Raw genomic sequence first — 25,387 nt, forward strand, 5'->3', positions numbered from 1 at the left:
TCTTTTGCTGTGCTTATATCACTAATGCTTTCCATGAACAGCCGCATTGGTATAAAGTCCTAGTTAAGAATTTCCACTTCAACAGCACACTGTGTTGACAAGGCAGCAGTTTTACTGGTATGGTGGAACTGCTACAGCCCAAGTCTTGCAATGAGACTGCATTATGTTTCTGACTTCTACCAGACTTTCTATGTCGGTCAGAGATCTTGCTTATGAGAATCGTACTTAGTATGGGAGAAGTCTGTATAACGGGTTGAAGTAGCAACACAAATGATAGCTGCTATTTAGCCTGGAATACTAATACTTCTACACTGAGCAGTTGTTGGATGGATTTCATTTTTAGCAGTTTCTTGACTGAAACAACCTCTGTTTATAATTTTGTAGGTAAATGAGACTGTTCTACTTTGATATATTTTAAAACCTTTCAATTCTCTCTAGCCCTGCTGCTCTCACTACTCAAGTTCTTAGCTCTGATACTGAGAAAATTTTGTAACAGGCAACAGTGGGTAGGATATGTACTGCCATTTTGGCTTATTGCTTTTGCCAGTGATGATGTATTTGGACTGTACCCATAAGGAAAAATGCTTTTGATGATCTTTGGACATCTTCTGTAATAGTTTATATTTTGAAAAGCTAATCTAGAAAACCTAGTTTCTCAAAGTAAGTTATCTGAGCATTCATTAGTTATATTGAAGCTTAGCAAGAGTAGCTTCCTATTGACCAGAATTTTGATAAAACTGTTTCTGTTTTCTGTTTCTGTTTGCATAGAAACTATGTGAGGAAATACTAAACATCCTTGAAAAAGACACAAAAACTTCATGTCAAGTTGCCTGCCTGGAGGCCCTGCGGATTCTCTCCAGGGACAAGAAGGTTTTAGTGCCTGTAACCACAAAGAAGAACATGCAGATCCTTATGAGGCTAGCAAAGCTGGACACTGTGGAAGATTCTCTGGAAAGGGTGTCTGAATATTCTGTTATAGTAGAAGCTTTAAAATGCCTCTGTAACATAATTTTTAATAGTGCCATTGCACAGAAGCTCAGTTTGGAACTGAATCTTGCAGCTATGCTCTGCAATCTTCTGAAAAAATGCAAGGACCAACAGTTTGTTGATGACATTAAATGCTTTGATTTGCGTCTTCTCTTCCTCTTGTCACTTCTGCACACAGATATTAGATCACAGTTGCGTCAGGAACTACAAGGAGTGCAAGTCTTGACTCAGGCTTTGGAAAGCTCCCTGTGTGTAAGATGGACAGAAGAATATAAAGCAGCTGAAGACCATGACAGGGCTCCTTTATCTTTGCAAGAGACAGATTGTGCCATTGAGGCACTAAAGGCTCTTTTTAATGTAACACTTGACAGTTGGAATGTCCACAGCGAGGTAAGGTTTAGCTGAAGTGTTTTCTAGATTGGATTTGTTTAGTCTGCAAGAGCCGTAACCACCATGTAGATATACAAGAGGCGGTGATTGTCCATGACCCAGAGCAAGGGGCAAGGATTTTAATCCTTGATCTTTTTTGCTGCTGTAATTTTGATAGAAGATAGATTGGGATTTTCAGAACAGCAGCTGAGGTAGTCTTGAAATTTTGTATTAACATCATAGTTTCTCTATAGGTAAAATCCATCTGAAGAACTTTGCATCTGAATTCTGGTTGTGTGTGGATGATTGTGGGCTTTCAAGAGGTGCTGAGTCTTTAAAGCTCATTACTTTGAATGCCAAAATAGGTTTTTATCCTATTACTACTTAGGCAAAAAAAATTAGTACATTTATCTGTGTAGTGGGAGAATAGCTTGAATTATATAATACAAGCTAGAACCATACATTTTGAAATAAAAAATGAAAAATATAGTAGAATGTGTCTAAAAAGAGTATTTCATGAGAGTCAGAGACTTTCAAAAGAAAATAAATGTTATTTGCTAATAATTAGCTGGCTAGGAAAAACTTGTGTCTCAGATGGCTACATCTCTGAAGATTTTTGCCTGTTGCAATAGAACAACGATTAGAACTAAGAAGTCTCCCATACTTCCTTTAGCTTTTCTGGGAATGATTATAAGCACATCCTCCCAGCCCCAGGTTTGGATTTAAACTTGGTCTTTTAAGATGACATTGGGTACAACCACCAAATACACTTTCATTGTTATCTGTTAAAAGATTTATTCATTTTTTTCATGACATAAGATCTGTCTCCTCCCCCTCTCCCCCCCCCCCCCCCCCCCCACAAAACGTGCTTGCCGTGTGGTGCATCCCTAAAAGTTTAGAAGCAGAAACAATACTGATGACCTTTTTTTTCTGGAACCACCTAAGTCTCCAATACAGTAATAAAATTAGAGTAATAGCATCTTTCTTTTTAGTGCACATAATATTGTCTCTGAAAGAGTGTTGTTACCTTTTCCCTGGGCATTGTAATTGTGATCCAGTGTATAAAACTATGTAGAAGTTTACAGTAGTTAAAATGGACAAATAATTGTTCCATTTAGTGCATTGGACTGAACAGCAAATATGATATTAATCATGCGTTAAGCGAGCTTCAATAAGGAGTGTGAAACTTGAAAAGAGTTTAAAACTCGTTCTTTACTAAAATGTCCCAAGAGCACTCTGAATAAGAAGTGAAATATCCAAAGTTAAGAGTAAGGTAGAAATCAGAGATCAGAGTAGCCAATATTTGAAATTTCAAGGAAATATGAAGAAATTGAGGGGCTTTTCTCTTACTTATATTTCTAGCCTAGAGCTATATTAAAAATATCTTCCCCAAAGGAAGAAAATGTTCTTTGTATAGGCAAATGATTGCATTTGAGATAAGAAAAATGACCCAAACTCAAGTATATAATACAGCTGTATGAATGTCTGCCATTTAAGAGTTTTAAAAGAAGTACCTGTGATTAAATACTTCTGTGTGAAGGAAATAAATTCATGTATTAAGCTGGAAAATGAAGCTGTGTTAAATATTCACCTCTTGAGAAGTACTCTCTTAGAATCCAAGTCTGTCCTGAACTTGTTACGCTCTTTTGATCTCTCAAGATTCCCAGTATTTTGTAAGTTCAGTTTACTTCAGAAAGAAGGATGAAATATGGCACATGGTTGTTGTGGAGGTACCTAATGAGACTTCATTTGGCAGTTCCCTCTGGAATAAGGGAGATTGTGTCCCACAGAACTTTTCCTCCCCAAAGAACCCAAACAAGTAGTTATCAGAGAAATTTCCCTCAGGTTTGAGGAAATTCTGGTGTTAGCAACCTTATTTATTTATTTTTAAGTTAGATGAGTGTTTAAGGTGTTCTGAGGCTGGAGAAGCTTATTTTCTGTTTTGAGATAAAGCCTCTATAGTTAGAAGTTCCTAAAGGCAAAAAAACATTAAAGAACTCTTTATTAGTTGTAAACTGTTAAGGAGATGTTTGGTGACATTCTGCTTAGCAAGTATCCCTGTGGAAATATTAATGATCTGCAAGAAGAGTAAACAGCATGTTAATGAAGTGTGCTGAAGATACAGAATTTGAAGAGATTACGAACTTTAAAGAGGATGGAAAATAAAAGGAGACCCAGAGAGGTTAGGCATGTGGGTAGAAAACTAAATAAGAGTTATCCTATGGGGAAAAGAATAATTTGAAACACCAATATTTGTTGACTGGAGATGGTATCGAAGTAGCAAAGCCAGACAAGCTGCAGGTGGTACAGCTGGCAGATTTGGACATTGATGTTACAGTGATGCATTGGGTGCTTTGTGCTAGGACAAACACACAAGAACATATGATGGATGCCAAGAAGAGCTAATAAAAAAGGAACAGGACAATGCTCTGTGTAGTTAAATGATTGCAGTTATTGGTATACTTTGTGTGGCTGCTGTTGGATGAGGCATTAGAAGGAAGAATTGCCTAGAAGGTGCAAAAGTAGGGCAAATAAGGTTGGTGAGAGTAGAGAAGTTTATAAGTAAATGGAGAAAAAATGTCAAGGGAAAAGAAGCATGTGAATTGGAAAAGGAAACAGATCAGGTGGAGGAAATGAGACTGTTGGCAGCAAAAGGGCTAGATGGAAATGAGGCAAAGAAAATGAACATATGGAATCTAAATTGCTGAAGAGAGGGCTGCATGTAAACTCAAGAAGGGAGATAGTAGTGGTATGATTAAGAATAGTGGTATGGAATTGACCAAATGATTCTAACTAGCCTGAATATCCCGGTGGGTTTCCTGACAGTGAAAGCTCATTTGATGGGAAAGAAATCCCCAAGGATGTTAAAAGGCCATCATGGCAAAGCTACGTTGCGCTAAGCATTCAGTGAACTCTAAGGTACAGTCCTTTTATTGATAGGGATGGATGTTATGATCTAATAGGTATTTTCCATCTTTAATTTTTATTATTCTAGTGACCTGAAACCCTCACTTGCAATCTTCAAAATGAAAAAATATCTTCATAATTTATATTTATATAGAATGAATCTCATCAATTTCGTTACATGGCTGCCATCCTCCGCCACTGCTTATTAACCAGCGGCCCTACTGAAGACAAAACTGAAGAATTACACAGGTTGGTAGAATTGCAGAACCAATCTATTTTGAAAGGTTATTTAAAAAAAAAAATCTTTTGGCTGATATCTAAAGAAGGAATCAGAGAAACAATGAAAACTATAATTCTACTAAACTTGTTTAAAATCTATCAATCTTTTTAATGAAAGCTCTTTGCCTGAAATGCTGTTTAAACATGTCCACTATTCCAAGGAGGAAGTGGCTGGTAAGGTTGTTATTTTTATTCAGTGATAATGAAGTTGACCTTGCTGAAATCTTTCTCGTGTAATTGAGGATGAAATTATTTATGGAAGTCCTAGGGGTAGTGCAAATTAAAGTGGAATGCAACTATTGTTGCTTTGCATAGATGTTGATGGAAAAAACTACATTTTGAGATTTTGTATGCAATTTCTGCAATTCTGATGCATTGGGGTGGAAGTAACAGGTTGATATTTTATTTCCAGTAGTTCTAGGCTATTTTATTAGAATTACAAAAATCACTTCTCTGGTGTGTTGTGTGTGTTTTTTTGTTTTTTTTTTTAAGGCATGCAAAGGTGAGTGAATCATCTTGGAGTTTAGGTTATTAGGTGTGTCACCTGTTTTCTCTCAGTACTGCATCTAACTGTTTGAATTATTGGTTGCAAATATAAAACAACCAAAATTCAGAGTTTTTTAGTGAGGTGGTAGTTTTCCCCTGTTCAAAATTACTAGCTTTCTCTGATGTTATTTTTATCTTTCTAAATGGGTCAGCTGCCCAAATGCCCAACAGTATAGTAGCTTCAAACACTATCCTGTATTATCTCTTGGCAATGACAATCAGTATTGCCATTTTCTTCATCAAAACATCTGTATATCTAGGTGCAATATCTTTTAAAGATCTTGTTCTGAGCTGGAAGAAGGATATAGCTTTTTGCACCCAGCAGTCTTGAAAATTTTCGATGAACTTGATTAAAATCTTGGAAAGCTCTCAGAGATCAATAGTCTTAGTAGCTGAGCACTCAGATCCTACATCAGAGCTTTTCTCAGTTGGTGCAGACCAGTTTGGAATAATTTAGGATATCACTGCCGTAGTTGCCATGAGTAAAAATAGTGATATATGTGTCCTAAAAGGCAGTCAGTGTTTTCTCTTTGCTGCCGCTTGTGGTGCATGTCTCACATCTTCCCTTAAGGGAGAGTTTAGTGGGAATAATTTCCCCACATCTGGGAATATTGAGCAGATTTGGGCAAGTTCCATAACTACAAGATGACAAAGATAGGTCTCTTGCATTTAAGCTTATACATAGTCAGCAAAACTCTGTCTGATGTTACGGTAAGTTACTATACAGCTGGTGCTCTTCTGATGAAAATGTGCTCTGCTTCCTTGTCCAGGAATATGGCACTACTCTAATTACCCTGTAAAATATATCACCCTTGAAAATTTATCTTGAGCTACTGTAAAAGGATGCCTGTTATGTTAGTACTTTTGCTGCTAGCTTTTGCAGACACAGATCAGGACCAAAAAGGGCTTTTTAGCTAGAAGTAGGCAGCTAGGGAGCAAATGTAATATTGATGTGATTTCTGTCCTTGCTTTTGTCAGTTGGAAGGAATATATTGTGTAGATTTGCTGTCTGTATGGACCATCTGTCCTTCTGGAGGCACCAAATCAAGGCAAGGATTCTCACTAATGTCAGAGAAAGGGAGATACAAGCAGAAGGAAAATGAGCCTGGGTATCACTGCCTTGAGACTTTTCAGTTGTCTCCTCTGCTCCATCGAACTCAATACAGAGCTGCATCCATCTTTCTCTTACTCTGGGAAAGCTGCTTACTCTCTCTGTTAGCGGCTGTAGTTAGTTTCTTTAGCTCAGGTTGGTAGAAGAAAAAATGCAAGTGTAGTTCTGCTGCCTGTGATATTTGATCTTGATTTATGACTTGTGCAGGTTTTTTTAACCTGTTAGATCACTGCCCAGGCTTTCATTTTTTGCAGTTCAAGTATTTTAGCTTGTCTGCAAAACCTGAATTTTGTCTTTGCATGCTACACATGTAATGTCATATTGTCAATTAAATGATAGCATGCTGTCTCTTCTACAGAAACCCTATCTAATTCCATATGTGGAATAGATGTAAAAAAAGCTGAATAATTTAATACACTTTTCCACCAATATTACTCATCACAAGGCAGCTCTGGAACAGAAAAGTTGTGGTCCAGAGTAATGCTCCTTATAATCCTCAGAGGATCTGGATAGCTCACTTGAGTCCCCTGATGTAGTAAGTCAACCACATATTTCATTCCAGAGCAGAGTTTCAATAATAAATGAGTAAACTTGCGTTAGCAGTCCATAGCTAGCATAGCTATAAAATGAGGCTGTGTCATCAGCTGGACTGTTAAGTATGCTAAACTCTGAACCTTTATTGCTAGAGATGAGGTGTGAGTCAGAGAGAGCAGAGCTCAACTTCTCAGTGCGCAATCCACCTGGAGTCCATCAGTAAGGCATTTATTTTAATAAAATTAAAAAAAATAGAATAAAATATAAACAGACTTGAATGCAGAATAAATATTATAAAGCATCAGGGTGGCATAAGTATGTTTCTTACAGTTGCTGATCACTTACACTTCTGTAAGTTTGTAAATCTGTGGGATTTAAGATGCTTACATGAAAGGTTTGGACAGCCTGTTAGTCTTTTGTATGGCATGCTTAGGCTCTGAATGCTTAAGTTGAGGATTTATTTTATACGAGCATCAGGTGTTGGATACAAGCCTTGAATTGTGATGCATTGTTTGTCAGGTTGACTTTTCTTTCTAACAAACAAGCAGAAGCTACCTAAGGAAAATAACTAATTTAGTACCTGTATTGTTGTCATAATTGTGGTTCTGTCGTGTCATTACTGAACGTTTGAACATGAACAGCTTAAAGCACTGCATATTAGAGCGAGTGCCATTTTTGCCCACTAACAAGGTTTTAATCAAGGCATTCAGCAGCTCTAAATAGTCCTTTGCTTCTGAATTTGCATATCAGGAGGGGGCTGGGAGCATGAGTGGGTGGATGTCATGTCCCAGTGATTAATGATCTCTAGCAAGCCAAAAAGGGGAGAGTAATATACGCAGTATTTCTACCCCCTGGAGTAGGAATGCAAACACTATTGTGCGGATCTGTGCATAGCCACTGACTTCCTGGTAGCTGGAGAATTTCATACACTCCTCTACCACAAATAAAACTGTCAGTGAAGTGACAAAGATCAGAAAGCCGGGCTTCATTTATTGAAAAGAATAGCTCAGACACAGTGATCCAGAAAATTAATTTTGTAGGTGTTTGGGAACTCGGTTGTTTAATAAGAAACTAGTAAAAAGAGAACTTCTGATGAAAGGCCTGAAGCCACCAAATATTTGTTGAATTTCAGTCAGTCTTGTTTCTTGCTATTCCTGAATTATTGGAGAGTGGATAACTCGTTTGATATAAAAAGTATCTTAAATGGGAATTAGAAATAAAACAAAGAAAACAACCCTTCCAAAAAGTATAAGTTGTCTGAATTTTAATTGCTGAAAGAGCAAAAGAAAGATGACATAGTGTGAAAAAGTCACGCGGTTTGATGATACTAAAACAGCTTATTTGTTAGAAATGTGCTCCATTACATTTGAATGTCTCAATTTGTTTTCTGTTGTACTAAATCTTTGTTAGAGCTGAGGGCTGCTTCAGAGTAAATATTATTTAAAGTGTTAAGTGAAATCATCTGAAAAGTTGCCTCTGTTTTTTGAACATTTTGCCAATCCTTGAAACATCACTGCTCGTGGTTTTGTTGATAGCTTTGGGGTCTGCATATGTAAGCCTACATAGTTCTGTATTATTTCTAAATCCATCCACTTATAATTTTAGTTGGTCATCAGCAAGTAATAAGGACAGAAGTCTAATCTTTCCAGCATCTGTGTAACTTAGCATCATGCTCAGGAAGAGTACAAATGCAAGTCAGTAATGAGAACAGCATAGATAGCAAGCTCAAAGGATCTGTATTGTACAAGAGAAATTTGCAAAGTAAGTTAAATTAAAGAGGAGGGAGGGACCCTATGGTCTAGTCTAAATCACTTAATGAATATCTGAGAAGCACTCCTCTTTCATGCTGAACAGAACCTTGAACTCTGTGTTTTGCTAGATGTTAGTAGGACTGCTTATGAAAGAAATTTCCACTTCATGTTAGAATATTGCAGCCGGTTAGCGAGTGCTTTGTGGAATGCAGTTGCTGAAAGGTAGTGCTTGGTATATAAAACCTGGATCTTTTTTGTTTGTTAGATGCCTTCAATATTTCCTCTACATTATATGTTAAGCAAGAGTGCAAGTATTTGGGGGACCTGAGACATTTCCAAACCCCAATGTTTGGAGGAGGAGGAAATATTTTCCACAGTGTATTTTGTCATGGTAATTGTAGTAATATGGATGCATTGTAAAATGTTTAAGTTTCCAGGAGGGAAAAACTGGCAGCTGCAAACCAATGTGAGAGTTCCCCCTGCTGTCCTGTGAGATCAGCTGCTGTAACACACTGCTGATAACTGTGCCCTTATCTATGGGATAGGATACTGCAGGGGCTGGAAGTAATAGTGCGCTGCTGTAGTACAGAGCTTTTGGAGCTTTTGTCTCTTTTTCCTTGCTCGTTCTGAGAGTCAGCACTCAGGTGATAATGCATGTCACCTTCTTTAAAACGTAGAGAATAGAAAATAAAACATTGTTTAAGTTGCTGGGCCTCTTTTTAATTGCGGTTGTACAAACACTTTATGGTGAGTTGTACTATTTTTAATTCTGCATTACAAATGAATAACGAATTTTTAAAATCTGTTTCAGCAATGCAATCAACCTTTTAAGCAATGTTCCAGTTTCTTGCTTGGATGTTCTTATTAGTCCATCGTGCCAAGAAGAAACAGATATAAAATATAATGGTATGAATATGGGAGCAATTCAAATTTTACTGGATTTTATGGAGAAGAGAATAGACAAGGTATGGGCTTTAAAGATTCTTGACAAAAGGGACCTCCTTTCATGTGTTGTGTTAAATTATTTATAAACCCTACAGACAATATTTGGTAGAAATTTGGATGTCATTGCTTGCTTCTATATTGCGAAACACTTTCAAAAGTGGAAACAAATAGTTACCTGTAAATGTCTGAAGTACTACTTGCTTGTGTGTAAGACAGTGAACATTTGGCCCTTCATTTGTATAGTGTTCGTATTTTGGCTGTCACGTAGGATTTCGTTGAAGGGCCCATAGGACTTGTAATAGGAAATTTGCTCTTAAGGATATTTTACTTATATTTGTTTTGATTTTAGGGAAGCAGCTACAGAGAAGGTTTGACTCCAGTTCTCAGTTTATTAACTGAATGTTGCCGAACTCACAGGAATATCAGGAAGTTTATCAAAGCTCAGGTAGGTAAAATATTCATGAAAATCTGATTGCGAACCTAATAGCAAAATTTGAGGCTTGTACCTCAGTGAAAGAGACAGATACTTTCAAAGTAGGAATGGTTTCATATTAAATTTCCCACAAAATTCTTTTTGGTATATATATATATATTTTTTGGTTAGGTCTCTGACAACTATTGGCTATAAAAATGACTTGTTTTCAGAGTCATGTAAATGTATAAATATTATGAACTAACTTCCATTGTACATATTGTAGCACTGTTAAAGAGTAACATAGGGGTATAATAAAGCTGTTTTATATGGTCACCGTGGATCGTGCAGTGAATGGCAAGAGCCCAGTGAGGCCTGACCCCCTACCTCCAGCATATCAAAAAATCTCCAGCGCATGCAGTGAAACAGCAAAGCTGTATGATAGCCAGTGAGGCCATTGGTGTTCTGATGGCTTCTGCTTGAGCCTCAGCAGGCATGAATCATTGGAATTGAAACTTCTGTTACACTGTGTATCAGCTGTTCTGTCAGAGTAAAACTTTTTCTTGAACAGAGACACATTTCAACACTTGGTCTCTTAAAAGAGCTGTTAAATACAGTGCAGACCCTGGGTAGGCTCTCTGCAGGAAAAAAAATGATTTCCATTCCATGGTTATAGATCTAAACCATCTCTATGGCTTGGTGGTTGGTGGTGTGTGTCGGTGCGGGCGTTTTTTTGTTTGTTTTCTCTGAAGTCAAGTGGAGAGAAGTTAAAAGCCAAGCAAGGAAAAAACAGTAGTTGAAACCAGCAGAGAGATGGTTTTTTTCCTATAAGCTGCAGTGGTTTTCAGGGTTGCATCTTAGATGCAAGCTGTGCTTGAATTCATGAATGGAATCTAAAATGGAAGAGAAAATATTCTACATGTATGTTCCTCCTCTGTCATCTATACCAGAAAAATGTTTTGGGGGATTTTTTTAGGAAAATTGTTCTTGGCGTTTATTCTTTTGTTTGCAACAGTTCTTTTCCAAGGAGACTCTTCTGATTTGTTAATTTTTGCAGCTAACTGCATGATCGAATGTTTGATATTTTGAATTATCCTCATTGTTAAATGTCAGCCTCAGGCTTGCTTTATTGTGCACTATTCAAATTCTGCTCTGAAGACAGAATGATTAATTTCTTCATGAACTGTCCTATGGTACTCATCACTATATCAGTATTAGAGTATTCAAAAAACATTAATTCATTTTTACAGTGCTCTCTGAAATGGCAGTTGTGGTACTATCCCTGTTGAGGAAAGTAACTAGAGACAAAGTAAAAGGTTTTTGCTATTTTTTTTGAATACTTAGTTTGAAAAACACAAGGCCTGATTTTTCAAAGTAGTGAATACATAGCATTCATTTGTTTAAGGATCAGTGCCTACTGAGTCCAATTTCAGTAGTAGTTGTATGGTAATTTTACATGGAAGATGAGTTTTTACATTAAGTACCTAGAAGGCAAGGGACCTGCAGTTTCTAATGACAATCAGTGAAAAGCTTGGTTTTATTCACTAGTAAAACACTGAAGATCCATACTTTCTTACAGGAGTCTTCAAGACCATTAAATATGTCATACTACAGCCCAGGTTTGTCTGAAGATCGTACCATCCTGTGCATGTGAAAAAAATTAATCTAGGGTTTGAGTCAGAATGTATATGCACAAGGAAGCTGAATTTAGGTTGCAAAAACAGCCATATTTCAGGCACCTCCTAACTTTCTTGAGTGTTTGAGTTAATGATATTTATTTAATAAGAGAATACCATAAACAGTGTGTTTGAGGATGTTAAACCATTTTCTCCAAAATTTTTTTGAAACTTAACTTCAGCTTTTAAAGGAATGTTTTCAGGTAGAGAGACACGTTTTTTCTGTACATATAGTCAATTTTTGAAATTTATGGCAGTAGAACTTGCAATGTAACTTTTATTTTCCTGCTTTTTGACTAAGTGTATTTAGTGTTCTGTATAAATTACCCATCATGTTAATGCAGTAAGTTTCCTTAAGCTATGTATTTTTAATGTTTTTGCCAGCAATCTGAGCAAAATGGAAGCAGTTATTTGTATAAGGTACTGTTGCCTGTTAACCTACTATTTTGGGACACCTATTCATGCTTTTAAAAAAAACCCAGACAACTGTTAGGAGTTTAAGTGTACATCTGGGACTGAGTTCTCTTCTGCCAAGGATGGCAGACCAGAAGACCCAAATACATTATGAAGCAAGAATCATTGCTAGTACATGTAAGCAGAGCTGGGTTGGTTTTGTTCCTTTTCTTGAAGGAGCAGAGCTTACAGTACTTTCCTGCCCTGCTGACTGTTAGTTTCTGCAAGGATTTGATAGGTGTTTCCATGCATTCCATCCTTCTTTCCCCTTTTTTATGCTCCTAGGTATTGCCTCCACTAAGAGATGTATCAAATCGTCCAGAAGTTGGCACAACAGTGAGGAACAAGCTTGTACGCCTTATGACGCATGTTGACCTTGGAGTAAAGCAAATTGCAGCAGAATTTCTTTTTGTTCTTTGTAAAGAGAGAGGTATAAATGATTTTTCTTTCCCTTTTATGTAAGGTCTTGCTGTAATTAGTATATTAACCACTTGCTGTAACACTCAGTTCTCTTAACACTATGCTGTGTTGCCATATAATACTGTTTTGTAGCTGAACTAGGTTCTAGCTGAATAAATTTTCTGTATCGCTCTTTGCAGTCGACACCTTGTTAAAATATACAGGTTACGGTAATGCGGCAGGATTGCTGGCAGCCAGGGGCCTGTTAGCAGGAGGAAGAGGAGATCATTGGTACTCAGATGATGAAGACACAGATACTGAAGAATACAAATCTGCAAAGCCTAAGTACAGTATTGTTTTCAATTCTGCATTTCTCGCTGCTGTTTAGGAGTTCTGACATAGCTTTTTTTTTTTTGCCTTTTTCAAAGATGCCAGTTTTGGAATTATGTGTGCTTATAGGAATTACTGCCTCCCACTGACCTCATGGTGTAATTACTGAGGAGCCAGCCTCTAATAAAGACTATAATATACTTAGATGGCTCCCCTCCAAAATTCACTACTGTAATGATTTAACTCCAGTAGGGGGAACTACATAAAGATGAAATGCTTATCAAAGGAAAATAAGGAACCAAAATGCAAAATGTTTGTGGATGGCCTAGGAACAGTCTAAAGATATTAGAGGTTCAGAGCATATGTATACTATTTATTTAAATGATACTTAAAAAGGAATTGTGCAAAGCTGGAATTGTTGAATGAGAATAAAGAAGGCTATCAGAGATGACAATGTAAAACAGTAACAAAGCAGACCAAAAGGATTTTGAAGAAGAGCTTACTAGAGGCATAAAGACTGAAGAGAACCTTTATCAAAGGTTCAGCAAAGGCAGGAAGCCTGCAGTGTGTATACAGTCATTAGATAGCTGGGATATAAGTAGGGCAGAGAAGGGAGGCAAGTCCATAGCAAAAAGCTAAAGGAATTCTTTGCATCATTCTGACTGTGAGGGAGTTCTCGGGCTGCACCTTTTCTTTACAGGCTGAGAGTCTGAAAAACTATTTAAAATTCAAGTGTGAGAAGAGACTTGAGAACAAATTGAACAAATTTAGAAAAAATTAATAGTAAAAAAGCTATCAGGATGCCATTTGCCCCAGATTTTCAAGGAACTCATATGAAACTGCCAAACTACTATCTGTTGTTCATGGGGTATCTCTCTGTAACAAAAAAAATAAAGGTGGCAAATGTGACTTAAGTTTTTAAGGGGGGATTGTAAGAAGGAACAAACCAATAGGTCTGGCTTCAGTCAGTCAACTTGCCTGGTACTCAAATTTTCCTAAAGAATTGACTAAGTCACATGGATAAATATGGGAAGAGCAAAATAACTTCTGTAGAAGTCATGCCTCAAATCTAATGTATTTCTTTGAAGCTGTTTCCTTTAATTTTGATTAACTGTAATTTATTTGGAATTGGAGGTTTCAGTCTGAGTTATATTAGATCTGTGATTGGACACCATTTTAAGTGTGTTCTGAGGTTGCTGATAGTGGGCAGCTGAAGTGTGTTGTTATTTTTCTGGCTTTACTTTGTTTCCCTTGAAGAAATACACAGATATGAATAAATGAAAAGATATGAATAGGATTATGATGGGGATGTTTTGAGGCTTACTGAAGGATTCTTGTGCAAGGAACATGAATGGAAGACAGGATTAAATCTACAGAAGGTTACAGGAACAATATTACTTCTATGTTTAAAAAAAGAAGAATTGAAAAACAGGAGGTTTCTTTTTATCTCTGCACTTCAGGAATTTTTCCATGCTATTTTGTCTTTGCATTTCTTTCATATAATATCTAGTTATGTGCATATAAATAAAACTATGACATCTATTTAGTTAAAAGGTGACACTTAAATGGAACATTGCAGATAAATGTCAGTCACTTCATGAGTCTGATTTTTCCCTACTGCTAACTTTAAATGTTTGATTACGCTATTTGAAAAGATAATTTGCACTGAAAGTATTTTTTTAAATTGCCTCTCTGCTTTTGTTTCTTACTGTTTTTGTATCAAATTGACTTGTTTTAACAGTTAAAACAACTGGAACAACTGGCACTGTAAACTTGCAATGTAACCTTAGTCTGGTTTGAGCAAAAATGATCCTGAGAGGGGAATGATAAGCTACTTCAACATTTCTTCATAAATAAGAAAATCATACTGAAACTGGTCCGTATGTTTAAAACTAAGCCTGTAGAAAATTAGTTGCAAACACATATTTGTCATTCTGTTTGCTATCTATCTTTACATCTTCTCTTCAAGCTATTTGTGTATGGGTTATAACATAGCACATATTAGTGGAACATGCATTTCTGAATAGTTAACTAGAAGTTAATGCAATGAATCACAGGAATAGACTACAAAGTGAATGTAAACAGTATGAAGGTTGGCTATTTATGGTAAAAACTTCACATGCTGTTCTGATAGTATTAGTTCTGATGGTTTCTGTCTGCATCCTGCCTGAAAAGATAGGCAATACACATGTCTATTTATATAAGGATATAAATTATAGTGTTTTCCCATCTCCAGCATTAACCTTATCACTGGTCACTTAGAAGAACCGATGCCCAATCCTATGGATGAAATGACAGAAGAACAAAAAGAATATGAAGCTATGAAACTTGTCAACATGTTTGATAAACTTTCCAGGTATTGTATTATAGCTGCTCTTGAGAGAGGCAGCTCAAATCCTGAGTATCTGTTCTTTACTAACATCTAGTCTCAAATGTAATGTTATAATCAACTTCTTTGCAGGATTAGGGTTACTTTCACTGCAGAGAAAAATGTTTAGCACTTCAAAGGAAAGAGTGACATTTAACAGGACTTTATGGGAAATGACTTTTGGAGGGGATTGAACAGCCTAAAAATGAGGAGGTAGCCTCCTAAGTGGATAGGCTGTGACCGATAATGACAAGAATTTCTCCTTTTAAAGTACTGGACAAAATCTAAGCCCAAGGCAGGTGTACTCATTTCACCCCAGTCAGTGAGCAGTTATCTGATGGTAACAACTTACATCTGTTGCTTATCTGAAGAACAGGTATAGTATGAAAATAGCTGTCAACAGAAGCAATAAGTTATATATTAGAGCAATTAAAAGGGAATTTCAAGTAAGAATTATTGTAGTAGTATTAGAATAAATGTGGACTGGATTACAAATGTGACTTTTATCTTTTTTTTTAAGTATGAATAAGGTAATCCCATAAAAGAAAATAGTATTTAATGGGACATGAAAGTATAAGTTACTTATACAGAAAGTTGTTTAAATTTGCAATTTCCTCCATACAAAAAAGGGAGCAGGGTGTAGTGGTGACTGTAGCTCTTCGTTGCTTTGACTCAATACACTTAGAATTTACAGATTTTTCTGCTCCATTAATTGTAAACATGTTGGAGTGATTGCTTGTAGGTTGTTTTCTATTTAAGCAGAGTGTAACATTCTTGAGGAGCACTTAATATAATGCTTGTTCATCAGTGACCTGAGCTATAGGAATTTAGCCTAGAAAATACATAAGTGGATCATTCTTCAAACATATGAAGACATGGAGGCTAGAAACACATTTGTGCCTGCGAGAGTCAATGCATATTCAAATAGCAAGAACTTGTGATATAAATTCAGCAAACTAAGTGTTTTTTACAATTCTCTTAAAGGTTAAGATTTCAGTAAAAGATATGGGTGAATCTGGATTTGATATTAGCTGGTAAAGATTGAATTAAATCAGGAGTGAAAGCAGGGAGGGATCTCAGAAGACTGTGTAGCAATTGCATAGTTGTTTTTCGCATTTCTTGCATGGAAAAGGAGTGTATTATGTGGTCATCATCTTAATAAAGAAAATAGAATACACATGCAGTCTTAATTGAACTACTGTATAAAATGGAATGATTGCTGGGTAGGCTAGAGAATTAGGATGCTGAGCTTTAGGGGTACAATAATGAAATGACACAGTGGTCTATGATTTTAAGAAAGAAATTTGAGACTGGAGACAAACTAAGATTGAAGACAAGTTGCTATCAGTATAGCTGTTAGAGGAAAAAATCCAAATGGCATTGCTGTAGCCTAAGAGCCTTTTCAGTTTGGAGGCTTGAGGATGCCTGCTGTGGTGCCTGCTTACAAACTGACAATAACTGAGCAGCTGGTGTCCTGTATCACTGTTTATCCTCTTGGCCGGTAGCATCACTCTTACCTTGGGCTTTCTCTGTCAGCTACATCCACCTGCAGTTTTTTCTATAGTACTTAGACTGCAAACTCTGCAGGACTGAGCCCGTCTTTTTGTTGTAGTGGTGTTCTTTTTTGCTATAGTGATTACTGTGGGGCAGTTTTGATTGATTTGACCCCTTTAGGTGCTGTGATAACTTGAATAAAATCACTTGACTGTTCTTCCCACTTTTGTTGTTTACTGAAAATTGAAAAGAAAAAAACGACTTTGTTTTCAGGAAGCTGTGGGAAGTTTTTAATGAGTGTAATTGAGTGCGATTGTAGGTTTTGTACAGATGTTAAAATGGGAAGCTGCCAGTCTTGTAGGCAAGAATAAAGTGTTAGTAATATGCTAATAGTAGCAGGTCTCTCTCTTCTTTTATAGAATTGAACACTTCTGCCTCCAGCTTGAGCCCTTTAGTACAAGGAGTTTTTGTGGAGTTAAAGCTACCAGTGGAATACACTTTTCTCCTTGTTTTGTAACTTACAGACTTAAACAGGAGGTTGCTTGGATAGGATACTTGTGTTGCTTCTTGGTTTTGAATCTTGCTTTGAGGCAGATTGTAGGTGGCAGACTTGCAAATTCTGCTGTTCTTTGTTGTTGCCATAGGAAGAGACATACCGTGAACTGAGCAGTTGCAGTCTGGGACAGTGTTTTGCTTATAAAAGGGGAGGAAGTTTGACAGGGACAGGGTAGTAATAGTTCCTTCTCCTCAGCTTGAATAGATCTATATGTCTGTATCTACACAGATCAAGATCTGTGTAACTTGAACAAGAGATTAGAATGTACTTGTGTGATAACAGCACATCTGGTTGGCTTAGTACAGTTGTTATTGTCCCAGCAGTGGAAGCTAAGCTGTAAAGAGCTAGCATGCCTTTATGGTATAAAAAGGTATGAAAACAAAACTGAAGGGCTAACAAACTCTCTTCCTTTCCTGACTGAAAAGAGTAATTGGGCCAGTCTGTCACTAGGTTGCTCTAGATTTGTGATTGACTGGCTTTTTGTTTTTGAAAATTATCTGATGACAGGTTGAATTCCTTGGAAAATGAATTTGCAGAACAGCACCACTTTAATGAAAAGTCATAGCCTTTCATTAATGGCTGCTAACTATTTACATACACTGTGCAGTTAAGCTGTACCCTTTTATATGTGTTTATTGAAACCCTAATAAAGTGGTATTTTCTACCTTGTTCCATAAGATGCCAGTGGACTTCTGCCCTCCAGGTTTCTCTTAACTTTCAGCATTGGGACTGAAGAATTGAGACTGCTTTAAGGTGATGTGAAATTGATCTGTACTTTTAGGCTGTTTCAGGTATTATTTCCCAGGTTTTTCTGTTCTGTTAGCCTGTTAGTATTTAGGCCTGTTCACAAGGTATTTGATCCTCAACAAGGTTAAATAAAAATTAACCTGTTTTGTTTTATGGATATGCATCAAGAAAACCTGAGAATTTGTTTGTGAACCACTTCCCCATCCCTGATATTTTGACATAGATTTGCGTTTTTAGAAAGTTTTTATAGAAATGAATCTTTTGCTCAAATTTGGCTTGATGAGGTTGCTTTTGAAAAGCGCTAGAATTCCATAGGTTATAAATAAATGAAGATGAAAATCCTGATTACGGCAGTTCCTGGGAAATGTAGATGTTATTTAGGTAAGTTGTTGGACGTCTGAATGTGGCCCTGAGGTAACTCTATAGGCACTGTCTGTTATAAGGGTATTGAGAATTGTTGGCTGGTTGTAAATCAGTATCCTCTGTATGTGAGGCACATCCTTGAGCTTTGAAAAGCTCTCCAAATCTGCAAAAAGATAAAACTTAACTTTTCAGGTTTACAAAATACCCAAATTAGCCAAATTAAATCATTGTTGTATGATATTCTGTCTGTTTATATCATATGTTATTGAAAATACTTTGTATTAATTAAAATGTCTGAAAAAATATGCTGACATTTTTTTCCATTATAAATGGTAGGTAGAATTGTATATTAATTGACTAATTTAAAATGTCAGGGTGCTTTTTCCAAGCCAACCTTGTATTAATAGCAAGAATCCTTTTGCTGATGAAATGGTCTCCAATTATCACAGCTTGGGTTTTGTTGTACATTGAACAGAAGTCAGCAAAACAAGTATGTTAGACAACCTGGCTAAATAAGCAGTCATACTCATTAAAAACAAAATTAATCATAGGGTGAATGAAGAAGGCAGTGTTACATAGATTTTTTTTCTTTCCTTTTCTAATCATAGAAGAAAATAATGTTACATGAAAGGATGGGAACTATTATGTAGTACTCAATTATAAGGAGGTGAATAGGTCCCTAACATGCCATTTTATCAAAGGAACAGACTGGTGTTTGCATGATGGCTGTTTCATTACAGACACTGTCATTAATTCCATGTGTCAATACTGCCTTGTAGTACACAGAGCAGACAAGAAAGAGGTACCCTTCAAAACAAGGGAATGAATTTGGAGTTGTTATCAAGCTAAATGGCAAGCAGGAAGCTAAAACTTGTATAGATATATTTGAAGGGACTCTTGGGAGATCTGCAAGTGGAAGAAGAGAATGTATTTTACCAACTGTTTAATTATGGTGTGTCTCCAAGTATGCTTGAATGCTTTGTTTGCATTAGAAAAATGAATGTTGTAAAAAGGAATATTTGATTATATTGGAGGTCACATAAGGATGTTCAAATGTGTATAAATACGCACATTTGTGTATTTATACACATCTTAATGGATACAGAAGAATTCACGCTGCCGCCTACTGCGGTGAAGTAACCTCTTCTGTGCTATAGATTGACTCTAACGATACAGTTTCTGAATAATGAAATGTCTTCTGAAGGTGTATGTGCCAGTTTCTGATTCCCATGCCACTTTGTAGCTCATCTTAAACAATAAGCCCAACCTCAGCTAGCCCAAGTTGACAAAGCTGAGTCGAGGTCTCTAAGCAACCCATGCTAAGTGGGCAACTCGCTGAGGTTGACAGAGCTGAGGCAGTTCGTACCAGGTAAGGGTCTGCTCTTCTGTAGTACTGAGCTGAAGTTGACCGAGTGATGCCTCTTGCAGTTCTACCCAAAATTCTTTTATTTAGCAGTTATGTGGGGGTGTTTTTCCAAACTTCTGATGTTACCTTTGTAACAGCCCAGATTTTTTCTTTCATCCATTTGTCTGGCTCTGTATTTTTCCTCTTTGAAATACATGAGTGAGCTTGAGCTGTGTTCGCAACTTGCAGTCAAGTCCTCACCAGTGAAAGGATGCCCTATGTTTTACACCATCTTAGGACTAGATTATGGTTAGGAAAAAAATAGGTGGATCCCTGCCTCCTCTTGGAGCAGTTAATCCATACCTGTCCTTTTGGTGGCATAGCGTATTTCTGTGTTCATGCAGTTCAGTTTTACTGGGTAGTATTTGTCTGAGGAAGTATGTATGGATGGATTTCTGCCTCTGAATACAGAGAAAGAAAAGCAACCTTAAAACAACCATCTTTCATCCTGTTCAAGGGCTTGCAAAACAAGAAGTGCACGCAAGAACAGAAAAGTAATTGATAAGCATACTTGCTATTTAATGAGATGTGAGCTCAGCCTAGCTCACAGTTAAAGCCTAGGGAGGAAGAAATGCTTTGGGAATGAAGCTCTAATGCAGTACAGCACAGTCCCCAGTGATATACTTTAAAATGGTTTACAGTGAGCTGAGGAACACAGGCTTTTGAGCATCATGAGAGAATATACAAACACACTTCAGTGACTCAGACTTCTGAGTTACTCTGTCTGCAAAACCTAGTGTATTTGTCAGAACCCTCCCCCACCCCCAAACTAGACTCGTGCATTGGGTATGTCTTATTTACTGTATCTAGTGTTCAGTGATTGTGCAGATGACTCACTTGGAGAGAGAAAGTTTGTATTAAGTTCTGGAATGTGTGTAGCAGGGGTATAAAATTGAAATGTGGAAGGGGAATTGCAGAGAAACATCTATTTCTTTATAGTGGGCAAATGATGATGAGATAGAACTTCTTGAGAAGCTCCCATTTAAAGATGTCTGTAAGCATCCTTATGGGGGAAGGGGGTTGAGATTGAGAAAATAAGTAGGTTTTTCTGCAGTTTGGAAGGTTACCTCCCTGCTTGCAACCCACTGTCCTTGAGTTGCATTCTGTTTCAAAGGTTGAGCCATTAAAGCTGGCTTGGCCAGCATGTGTTCTGCAGCAAAAAACACAGTCAGTAAAAATTCACAGACAGGAGAGAAGTCATGCATTTAAAAAAGAAAAGTATATTCCCATCTTCACTCTGTGCATTCTGTGTGGGTGCTTGCTCTCCGGCTTTTCCTTAGCTTGTCAGTACTGCATCAAGGAATTGCATCACAGCTACTATGGGGTCATGCAAAACTGATCTGTATTTCCAAGTTGTTTCCATGCTTAAGCCCCTGTCTCTGTCCCTCTGTAAGATTCCTATTCTGACCTGGAATATTTCAATTGGTTCATTATTTTCTTCTGTTTCTCTTTCCTTTTTCTTTAACTATTTCTTTATCCTTTACTAGCCATTATTATAAATAATAGAAATGAATTTTAGAGGGCTAGTAAATGAGATGATTCCATGACTTCTGACTGTGATGTTAAATGTTGCAACCTAAGAGCATGTGTTGCATTTTTTTAAAAACAAAAATCTAGGATATTCTCAGCTTAGAGGTAAAGCAAAGGTGATTTTGTTCGTTCTTTTGGGGTATTTTTGTACTTTTAGGACTTTAAAAATATGAGCAAGGACTTATTCTTGAGGTTATTCTCCTCCAAAAATAAGTATAATAGAAAGATGACGTATTCTGAGACTTGAACCTGAGTGAACTGTCTACAACACCAAAGAACTATTGCAAGACTGATTACAGATTTCCAATCGTGTATTATGGTGGTTAAAGTTAAGCTAAAAAGGCATCTGATGTGTTGTATTTCTTCCTATAAAAAAGATCTTTGCTAATAGACACAATTCCTGTGATTCCTCACCACCATAGTAACGGGTGGCCACATCTATGCAAGTAGATGAACTTCTCTTGTTGAGAGAGACCAGAATGTTCCAAAAAAGGACTTTTAGAGACTTTTTTTTAACTGTTGCTTGACTATACAACATCTGGCTTGTGCGTGCCATGTAATTCAGGTGCTGCCTTTCTTGCTGTTCCTGTTGTTGCATTAAGGTAAGATTGCCAGCTGTGTACAAGTGATTTATTTTTTTTCTCCCCAGCTGAGGTGGTAGTGCAGACCAGGCAGAAAGCTGGTGAAATGCCTTTGTTTCCCCACTGGGTGATGGAGTTTTACTGTCTGTGGCTCTGTGGTGGGGAGCAGGAGGGGTAAATTGGCAGTGTTAGTGGGCTGCCTTTCAAGCACGGGGTAAATTGGCATCAAGCCTCTCCTACTTTATTTAAGGTGACTCCTGAATATTCAGAGGTATTCTCCAATTTTTTTTCAGCAGAAAATCGGAATGTTATCTCTGCCCTTACAGCTTTTGCTATAATCCATATATAAATTAGGTGATAAAAAGTAAGGATTAAATAAATCTTTACTAATACTTTTTGATTGGTTTAATCAATAATTAATCATCTCTTAGATGAGGCTGTAGCTTGTGGAGTAGATATAATTGGATTAGCTGTTGAGAGGCCTTTGGAGCTTTGAAGAGATTAAAATGGCTGTCAATCCTGTAATTAAACTGCCACAAACAAAAGCAATAGTATTAGAATCAGCTTTTTTTAAATGGATCAACAAGTACTTACACACCCTTAGAAGTGGTGTGGGCAAAGTGTGTTCTCCTGATGATGATGATTACCCTGAACAAGATAAATATGTATCAAATAACTTCTTTTAATTGTGTGTGCATATATAGGCCAGAATGGCAAGTGAAACTTTCAGAAGAAATGGTTGTCAGTGAACTCTCAGAAGAAAAGCTAGTTTGTGTATTTAAAACAGTGAACCTGCTCCTTGAGCCTGTTAGGCACTGACTTTTCATGGTGTCTCTAATTGGCTAAGTGGGTTTAGCCTCCATGAATGAAGTCTTTATCTGTCCTCCTCTTCCCCTCCCACCTATTTTGGAAGGTTTTTTGTTCCTCTTTCTGCAAAATAGAGAGCTTTAGCAGAAATTACTTCCTTTTAAAGGCTCATTATGTATTAAAGCATATACTGTATGTGATTGTATTATATTCATGTGATTGATGTGTGTGCATATGCTAATATATATTCCTTTTTAAATCTCTTACAGAGATGAGTTTATAAAACCAATGGGAGTGCGACCGGATGGTACAATGGCTCCTTTGGAAGAAACAGTCAGCCAGTACCATACCAACAAGCAAGACAGTTCAGATTCAGACTAAAGCATCACCTGCTTCACTCCCAATTCTCCTTTAATCCACATATTTCCTTAGAACTATGACATCCTTTATCCAAATGTTTTACCCTCGCATTAGCCAGCATCACTTCAATTGTTCTATTACTGGGATATTTAAAGGATGGATCATGTGGTGTAATGTCTGCATTTTGTATTATGTCTGTTTAAAGAACACATCAATTTATTAGTTTATGATCAGTTGATTAATTTAAAACTAAATGTGTTTCAAAGCGATAAAAAGTGAAAACCTACAATGTAAAATAAATGTAGACATTTTAATTTTCCAGAATCCTGTTTTCTGAACTCTGTAGGGTTTTCCTATACTGTTTTTTTTAATTGTCTTGCCAGTTCTCTCTCTATATGGTTCTAAGTAAAGAAGCAAGTTGGCTTAATTGCATTAGGAGTAAAGGATATTTAAACCTAAAAGTCTGACTGACCCTGGGAAGCTGCTTTAAAAGGCATTCAGTGATTTTCACAGCTATAATTTTTAAATGTCATTGGATTTCTTCCTCTTACTCACTTCTGTGGTTAAGCTCTCTCTCTTAGGATTTTACCACTGTGTCAGTTACTGGTTGCTGCTAAAACTACCTTTGAAATGGGAACAAGATGATGTATGTTGTGGGTTTCCCCTCCCCCATGTTAAGACCACACAAATATAGTTCCTCTTATACCTTTGGTTAAGTAAAAACATCCCTATTCAAAACAGCATTCAAGTAGATACACTTAAATGTTGCCATGAATATAAGTGGACTGAAGTGAAATGCATGTGCAAGTGTTTTACTGGATTGGGGCCTACTTTGGGGGATTAATAGGTGTGCCTCACTTGAAGAGAAGTCAAACCAATCAGCGAATAAATTGTTTCTTTTAGGGTGAACTTATGGAGTGATGGGATGGAGGAAGGGGGAAGACAAGTGTCACTTTCAATCTCTAGAGCTCTGTACTCTCTAAAAAAAAAAAAAAAAAAAAAAAAAGATTAAAGTTTTAGGCGTGCTATCCTGTTGTTGCCTCTTTGCCTGCCTGGTTTCTTTCTCTGTGTATTTCTCTTGGCACAAAATACATGAAGAATAGTCTTATGTTCTAGTTTATAATTCCTTCTGTTGCTCAGAAACATACACATCCCAATCTTGTGCACGTTTCAGAAGTTGGTGAAGGTTTTCCAGTATGTTTTCTTCAACTTGACGCTGGTTCCTTGAACTAAGGAAGTTAGTTTTCAAAGACCTTCTAAAGAGAGGACTTGGTATGAAATCATGTTAACCTCTTCCCATGTGAGAAGCTTCCCCAGAGTTCCTTATTCTTCCAAAAGGCCTGAAAGGAAATAAGCCACTGCCACCATCTCAGTAGTGGCTTGTTTTCCTGAAGGATTCTGCTCAACCATAGCTATGTCCCTTTTGTTTAAAGGAAACTGGGGACATCGTCTCTAATTCTATACACTTCTTTGTGCTGGGACCCTTTTGAACATTATAATAGTCCATGTTCTAGGTTATGACTTGGGTTATATTTTCTGCTGCACCGAAGTGGAACATCACAAAATGTATAGGGGAAAAGGAAGCCAGCTAAACAATCACTGCATTTATAATACTGTAGTCATACCTAGAAGCCAAACCAGGTAGAAATAGCATTTATGTCTTCTGTTTAAAAACTCTACTCTTACCCTGGTTTCTTGAGTGAGGTTGTTTTGGGAGCTGATACGCAGGAGCAAAAAACATGCTTAGTTGCATCTGAATTTGAATCTCAGAAATGATATTCTTGGTATAGCATCATCCATTAACTACTCTTAGCTCAGCATAGGCAAGTATTAAGTGCACTGCAGGTGCAAAGAGTATTTATGAACTCTCCCTGAGGAGCAAAACTTAACTACCTCTGTTAATGAGGATTTGAGCCATGTCTTGGCACTGGCTGAGACTTATTTCATGGAGCTGCAGGAGCAGTTGTTTCTGCATGGATTTCTGTAGAAGGGATGCATACAGAGCAAGAAAAAGAGCAAAACCTCTGTTGTATGAGCATAGTCTACAGCACCTAAAACGATCAGCTGTCTAAAGAGGCCAATAAAACAGTATTGGCTCCAGAGACCTCATTACAAACAGTATAGCATAAGGCTTTTGTGATCTGGTTCCTGCCAATTGCAATAGTGCAACTATTGTTTAGTTTGTTTTGGAAAATATGTTCTTCTATTGGGTTTTACAGACATGAGACGCTGCTTCAATTAGGAAGTAAAACTGAAGACGAAGTATAGCAGGTTCTGCCTGAATGGTCTAGCTCAAGAGTGATTTGTGCACTGGAGTTGCCTGTAGCCAGACTGCTGTTTGATTTAGTTAAATTAATAACTTCCACTAGTGCAGTAGCCAAAGCATTTCTTTTGTTCCAAGGTGATAGTTTGTGGAAAGGTTGCTGCAAGACTGTATCAACTCGTCTTTGAAATATAACCCAGTTCTATCCATAGCT

At 37.1% G+C, this 25,387-nt stretch overlaps 1 protein-coding gene across 4 annotated transcripts in view; it reads left to right on the forward strand.

Moving 5' to 3' along the window:
* Positions 1-23,234, forward strand: part of RIC8B (RIC8 guanine nucleotide exchange factor B) — a 37,695-nt gene extending 14,461 nt beyond the window's left edge. The window contains exons 3-11 of one of the 4 annotated variants that reach the window (XM_067308783.1): positions 769-1,377; positions 4,418-4,512; positions 9,296-9,449; positions 9,779-9,874; positions 12,256-12,400; positions 12,570-12,714; positions 14,936-15,055; positions 17,796-17,870; positions 22,820-22,901. In XM_067308783.1, the coding sequence (XP_067164884.1) occupies positions 769-1,377; positions 4,418-4,512; positions 9,296-9,449; positions 9,779-9,874; positions 12,256-12,400; positions 12,570-12,714; positions 14,936-15,055; positions 17,796-17,850 (1,419 nt within the window). In that variant the 3' untranslated portion in view covers positions 17,851-17,870; positions 22,820-22,901. Of the gene's footprint in view, positions 1-768; positions 1,378-4,417; positions 4,513-9,295; positions 9,450-9,778; positions 9,875-12,255; positions 12,401-12,569; positions 12,715-14,440; positions 15,056-17,795; positions 17,871-22,819 lie in introns of those variants that run through there. The other 3 variants (XM_067308768.1, XM_067308775.1, XM_067308791.1) reach the window with 3 other exon arrangements.
* The last annotated feature ends 2,153 nt before the right edge of the window (positions 23,235-25,387 follow it).

Source organism: Apteryx mantelli, chromosome 1, assembly GCF_036417845.1.
Source record: "Apteryx mantelli isolate bAptMan1 chromosome 1, bAptMan1.hap1, whole genome shotgun sequence".
Taxonomy (NCBI): domain Eukaryota; kingdom Metazoa; phylum Chordata; class Aves; order Apterygiformes; family Apterygidae; genus Apteryx; species Apteryx mantelli.